Source organism: Varanus komodoensis, unplaced genomic scaffold (genome assembly GCF_004798865.1).
Source record: "Varanus komodoensis strain SLA01 unplaced genomic scaffold, ASM479886v1 scaffold282, whole genome shotgun sequence".
In the NCBI taxonomy this organism is placed as follows: Eukaryota; Metazoa; Chordata; class Lepidosauria; order Squamata; family Varanidae; genus Varanus; species Varanus komodoensis.
Window position 1 is genome coordinate 691 of NW_025335730.1, and position 6,413 is coordinate 7,103.

The following is a 6,413-nucleotide window of genomic DNA, read 5'->3' on the forward strand; positions in this document are numbered from 1 at the left end:
GACCATAAGGAAGGCTGAGCACCGAAGAATTGAGGCCTTTGAATTGTGGTGCTGGAGGAGACTCCTGCGAGTCCCCTGGACCACAAGGTGATCCAACCAGTCCGTCCTAGAGGAGATCAACCCTGACTGCTCTTTAGAATGCCAGATAGTGAAGATGAAACTCAAATACTTTGGCCACCTTATGAGAAGGAAAGTCTCCCCAGAGAAGCGCCTAATGCTGGGAACAATGGATGGCAAAAGAAGAAGGGGATGGCAGAGAATGAGGTGGCTAGATGGAGTCACTGAAGCAGTTGGCATGAGCTTGAGTGGACTCCAGGGGATAGTGGAATACAGGAAGGCCTGGAGGAATTTTGTCCATGGGGTCGTGATGGGTTGGACATGACTTTGCGACTAACAGCAACAACAACTAAGCTGTTCTGAGATGCTATGCATAAGGGACGGCATAGAAAAGGTTTAAACAAATAAATAAATAATCGTGAAAGCTGGACATCGTGTGACTTGCACTAAATAGCAGCGCAATTCCATTTGCTTGAAAGGATATCCTGTACACAAAAATAAAGGTTGCAGAGAGTCCTTGCAGGAGAAATGAACTCAGAAAACTCCACAACCTGCTCCCGGTGCTCCACACAAGTCTTCTTCCACACACCGACAATGAAAGGATACCTCTTACTAGTGCTGCAGCCTGGACTGCAAAAATAGGGAGTAGCTCAGCCTATCAACCTCAGCCTCCGGCCTTCTCCCTTCCAGGGACTCTCTCCTGCTCTTGGCTGGGATGCGGAGTCATTTTCCTTATGACATAATCAAACAAAACATGCATCCACCCCCCAATTTAACTATATTTTAAAGCAGGAAAATAAAAATCAGGCCTGTAGGCCTCTGTGCAAGAAACTATTCACACTTGCACAACAAAGTGTTTTCTCCTTTTTCTTTACAACAACCCCAATATTGGTTCCTATCAATATGGAGATTACGGATGTGGGACCCACAAATACCTGGAAAATAGGGACCACCTCAGCCCATCAGTTCCAGGCCACAGCCCTTCTCCCTTCTGGGGACTCTCTCCTAGGTAACTAGGATCACTACGCCATGAGGGGAAAACACTCAATGCAGATCAGTGTTTGTATCCATGTGGGTTTGTGCAGGGACACGTGTACACACGTGTCTATAAGCCTGTGGAAGACAAGCATGTTTAGGGCCAGAGTACGGCCTGAAGGCACGTAAGCCATTCACCATGCGGAAGCTCAGCAGGCCTGGGGCTGGCCTGACTTTGGAGGGGAGACCACCTGGGAACCCCATAGAGCCGCCTGGAATTCTGCAATGGGGTAAGGCGGGATACAAATATAAAATGTAAATAAAAATATTTTAAATAAAACTATATTGTTTGTGTCCATTTTGGCCCTTAGTTGAACAGAAAACATGCCTGGAAACACTACCACAAATTATTAGTAGACATGTCCATTCAGTATCACCCCATTGGCCTGCTCCTGTTCAAAGCCTCAAAGTCATAAAGGGACGCATTAATTCAGGCTGGGGCTAGGGCAGGTGTGGGCTGGGCTTGGCTTTAGAGAAAGGTCAGGCAAACTCAACTGCTCCCTCCTGTAATCCTTGTCCCAAGGGCGAGCCCCTACTTTGCGCTTTCACAAGCAACCTTTCTCCTGCACAGCCTCAAAGTGAGCTCAGCATGTGCAGCATCTGGTCCTCATAATTATACAAAGCATGATGATTTATTTTATCTCTCCTGGCCAAAGCTCGAGGGATTTTTCTCTCCACAGATCATCTTAGACATAAACAAGGGAATCAAAAGGAGCCACAAGGGGACCCCCTGCACCCAAGCCTGGCTGTGTTTCACCACTGAAAGCACTGGAGCAGGTGGGTCTTCCGGGCACACGGAAAATGCTCTCGCTGCTGCTGCTGCTGCTGTTCCCCATGCAGCCTGTGGGACGCTGAGGTCAAAGTGCCCCTTATCTCGGAAGAGGGGTGGCACGTACCCCTGAATCATTACAGGCCTGGAAATCACCTTAGACCTGGAGTCATCCCTGCCACTGGGGCTGCGCTGCAGCAACACAACTTCACCAGGCCTCCCTCCTTCAGGCGCTTTCCATGGCAAGTCATTTTCTAGTGAGGGAGTTACAGCTACTTCGTTCTCTGCTCATATCATGAGCTTCAAGGATCTCTCACTAGCAGGGACAGTTCCTGTCCTTTGATACATGATAAATAGTTGTAGTTCTCTCGGGGAAAGACTTGGTGCAAGGCATCGAACCTAAGACCCTCTGTTTTATGATCGGCCGTTGCTCAGGGAATTTTGGAACTGCCAAACAGCACAACATGCAACTGGAGAATAATCGCTTTCTGCCCTCGCTGAAATACATACAGTATATCACAGAAGTGAGAACACCCCTCACATTTGGAAATATTTTGTCTTTTCATGTGACAACACTGAAGAAATGACAATGTGCTACTAAGTAAAGTAATGAGTATACAGCTTGCATAACAGTTTAAATTTGCTGTTCCCTCAAAATAACTCAACACACAGCCATTAATGTCTAAACCGCTGCCAACAAAAGAGAGTACACTTCTAAGAGAAACTGTCCAAATTGGGCAATATTAGCCATCTTCCCTCCTGGGTGTCATGTGACTCATTAAGTGTTACAAGGTCTCAGGTGTGAATGGGGAGCAGGTGTGTTAAATTTGGTGTTATCGCTCTCACTCTCTCATACTGGTCACTGAAAATTCAACATGGCACCTCATGGCAAAGAACTCTATGAGGATCTGAGAAAGAGAATTGTCGCTCTACATAAAGATGGCCTAGGCTATAAGAAGACTGCCAAGACCCTGAACCTGAGCTGCAGCACGGTGGCCTAGACCATACAGTAGTTTAACAGGACAGGTTTCACTGAGAACAGGCCTCGTCATGGTCAACCAAAGAAGTTGAGTGCACGTGCTCAGCGTCAGATCCAGAGGTTGGCTTTGGGAAACAGGCGTATGAGTGCTGCCAGCATCGCGGCAGAGGTTGAAGGGGTGGTGGGTCAGCCTGTCAGTGCTCAGACCATACGCCGCACACTGCATCAAATTGGTCTGCAGGGTTGTCATCCCAGAAGGAAGCCTCTTCTAAAGATGATGCAAAGGAAAGCCCGCAAACAGTTCGCTGAAGACAAGCAGACTAAGGACATGGATTAGTGGAACCGTGTCCTGTGGTCTGATGAGACCAAGATAAACACATTTGTTTCAGATGGTGTCAACCGTGTGTGGCGACAACCAGGTGAGGAGTACAAAGACAAGTGTGTCTTGCCTACAGTCAAGAGTGGTGGTGGGAGTGTCATGGTCTGGGGCTGCATGAGTGCTGCCGGCACTGGGGAGCAACAGTCCATTGAGGGAACCTTGAATGCCAACATGTACTGTGACATACGGAAGCAGAGCAAGATCCCCTCCCTTCAGAGACTGGGCCGCAGGGCAGTATTCCAACATGATAACCACCCCAAACACACCTCCAAGATGACCACTGCCCTGCTAAAGAAACCGAGGGGGAAGGGGATGGACTGGCCAAGCATGTCTCCAGACCTAAACCATATCGGCATCTGTGGGTCATCCAGAAATGGAAGGTGGAGGAGCTCAAGGTCTCTAACATCCACCAGCTCTGTGATGTCGTCAGGGAGGAGCGGAAGAGGACTCCAGTGGCAACCCGTGAAGCTCTGGTGAACTTCATGCTCCAGAGGGTTAAGGCAGTGCTGGAAAATAATGGTGGCCACACCATATATTGACACTTTGGGCCCAATTTGGACAGTTTCACTTAGGGGTGTACTCACTTTTGTTGCCAGCGGTTTAGGCATTGATGGCTGTGTGTTGAGTTATTTTGAGGGGACAGCAAATTTACACTGTTATACAATCTGTCTACTCACTACTTTACACTGTAGCACATTGTCATTTCTTCAGTGTTGGCACAGGAAAAGATATAATAAAATATTTACAAAATGTGAGGGGAGTACTCACTTCTGTGATATACTGTAGAACAAACCTCCACGTTTCTTTAAAACTCTGTGGACAGAGGCAGAAGGGCTGTGGCTAAGGTGTTCCTCTCCCCCTTGGCAATGGACCAGGCCCCCACTCGCCCCGAAACCCTTGGCCCACAGATGGGCTACTAGATTAATCTCTACTCAGCCACAAAGCGTCCGGGGTGACCTGGGGACGGCCAATCACCCAGCCTAGCCTACCTCACAGGGTTGTTGTGTAAAGATAAAAAGGGAAACGTGGTTCCTCGGAAGGGGAGGAAAGCAGGATATAAATGTCATTCGAGGAAGGGAAGGGGAAAGGGAAGAGGAAGTTTGTTGCTGCTACTGATCACTCTGCTCTTCTGTGACAAAGGAGGACCAAATCCTCTGTGGGGTCCACAGTCCTGTCGAAGGAAAAAGAATCTGCTCCCTTTGGATTAGTGTCAAAGCTTCTTATTCTTATTTCTTATTACATTTGGTGATTTGTACGAAAATCTGTCTTCTTCTTGCAAGGAATCCTAAGATCTTGCAGATAAAATAATTCAAGGCAGGGCAGAGAGGTAGCAAAAACACGGGTGGGAGAGGATACGCTGCACAGACAGGAGAAAAGGGTGGCCTGGGCAAGCATCCTCCGCATGCAAAAGACTTTCAGGGGCACTTCATTCCTGTACTCTTCACTCTCCAACAGAGTTATTCTCATTACATTGCATTTATCTCCCACCTTTTTCCTCCTGTGAAGGATCCAACTGAGCTTACCCTGCTTTTATGCACATCAAGGGCTCCTTTTGTCCTGAACCTCCTTCCACACTCAAGACATTCATATGGTTTCTCCCCTGTGTGAATTCTCCGATGGCAAGTGAGAGCTTGGGGCTGAGTGAAGCTCTTCCCACACTCCAAGCATTTATACGGTTTCTCTCCTGTGTGAATTCTTTGATGAGTAGTCAATTCAGCCTTCGAACGAAAGGTCTTTCCACACTCATGACATTCAAAGGGTTTCTCCCCCGTGTGAATTCTCTGATGGCGAGTGAGATTTGAGGGCTGAGTGAAGCTCTCGCCACACTCCAAGCATTTATACGGTTTCTCCCCTGTGTGAATTGTTTGATGGCAAGCAAGGCCTGAGCTCCGACTGAAGCACTTGCCACACTCCAAACACTTGAATGGTTTCTCCCCTGTGTGGGTTCGTTCATGAGTGGTGAGTTGCCCTTTCCCACTGAACCCCTTTCCACACTCCATACACTTGAATGGTTTCTCCTCTGTGTGAATCCTCTTATGAACATCAAGGGCTCCTTTTGTCCTGAAGCTCTTTCCACACTCAAGACATTCATATGGTTTCTCCCCCGTGTGAATTCTCTGATGGCGAGTGAAATTTGAGCGCCGAGTGAAGTTCTTGCCACACTCCAAGCATTTATACGGTTTCTCTCCTGTGTGGACTCTTTGATGAGCAGTCAATCCACCCTTCAATTGAAAGGTTTTTCCACACTCCTGGCATTCGAATGGTTTCTCTCCTGTGTGAATTCTTTGATGACTAGTCAATAGTACCTTCAATCGAAAGATCTTTCCACACTCCTGGCATTCAAATGGTTTCTCTCCTGTGTGAATTCTTTGATGACTAGTCAATAGTACCTTCAATCGAAAGATCTTTCCACACTCCTGGCATTCAAATGGTTTCTCCCCCGTGTGAATTCTCTGATGGCGAGTGAGATTTGAGGACTTAGTGAAGCTCTCACCACACTCCAAACATTTATACGGTTTCTCCCCTGTGTGAATTGCTTGATGGCAAGCAAGGCCTGAGCCCCAACTGAAGCTCTTGCCACACTCCATACACTTGAATGGTTTCTCCCCTGTGTGGATTCTTTCATGAGTGGTGAGTTGCCCTTTTGCACTGAAGCCCTTTCCACACTCTGAGCATTTAAATGCTTTCTCCTCTGTGTGGATCCTTTTATGAACATCAAGGGCTCCTTTTGTCCCGAAGCTCTTTCCACAGTCAAGACATTCATATGGTTTCTCCCCCGTGTGAATTCTCCGATGGTGAGCGAGATGTGTGCGCTGAGTGAAGCTCTTGCCACACTCGAAGCATTTATAGGGTTTCTCTCCTGTGTGGACTCTTTGATGAGCAGTCAATGCATCCTTCCATCGAAAGGTTTTTCCACACTCCTGGCATTCAAAGGCTTTCTCCCCTGTGTGAATTGTTTGATGGCGAGCAAGGACTGAACTCTGACTGAAGCGCTTGCCACACTCCATACACTTGAATGGTTTCTCCCCTGTGTGAATTCTTTGATGGCTAGTGAGACGTGGGAGACGAGTGAAGCTCTTGGCACAATCCAGGCATTTATAGGGTTTCACTCTTGTGTGGACTCTTTGATGAGTAGTCAATTCATCTTTCGATTGAAAGGTCTTTCCACACTCAAGACATTCATATGGTTTCTC

General features: G+C 47.6%; 1 protein-coding gene across 1 annotated transcript in view; it reads right to left on the bottom strand.

Moving 5' to 3' along the window:
• Positions 1-4,423: 4,423 nt before the first annotated feature.
• Positions 4,424-6,413, bottom strand: part of LOC123025742 (zinc finger protein 160-like) — a 3,577-nt gene continuing 1,587 nt past the window's right edge. Inside the window, exon 3 of the mRNA XM_044434685.1 lies at positions 4,424-6,410. Coding sequence (XP_044290620.1) covers positions 4,686-6,410 — 1,725 coding nt within the window. The 3' untranslated portion in view covers positions 4,424-4,685. The remainder of the gene's footprint in view (positions 6,411-6,413) is intronic.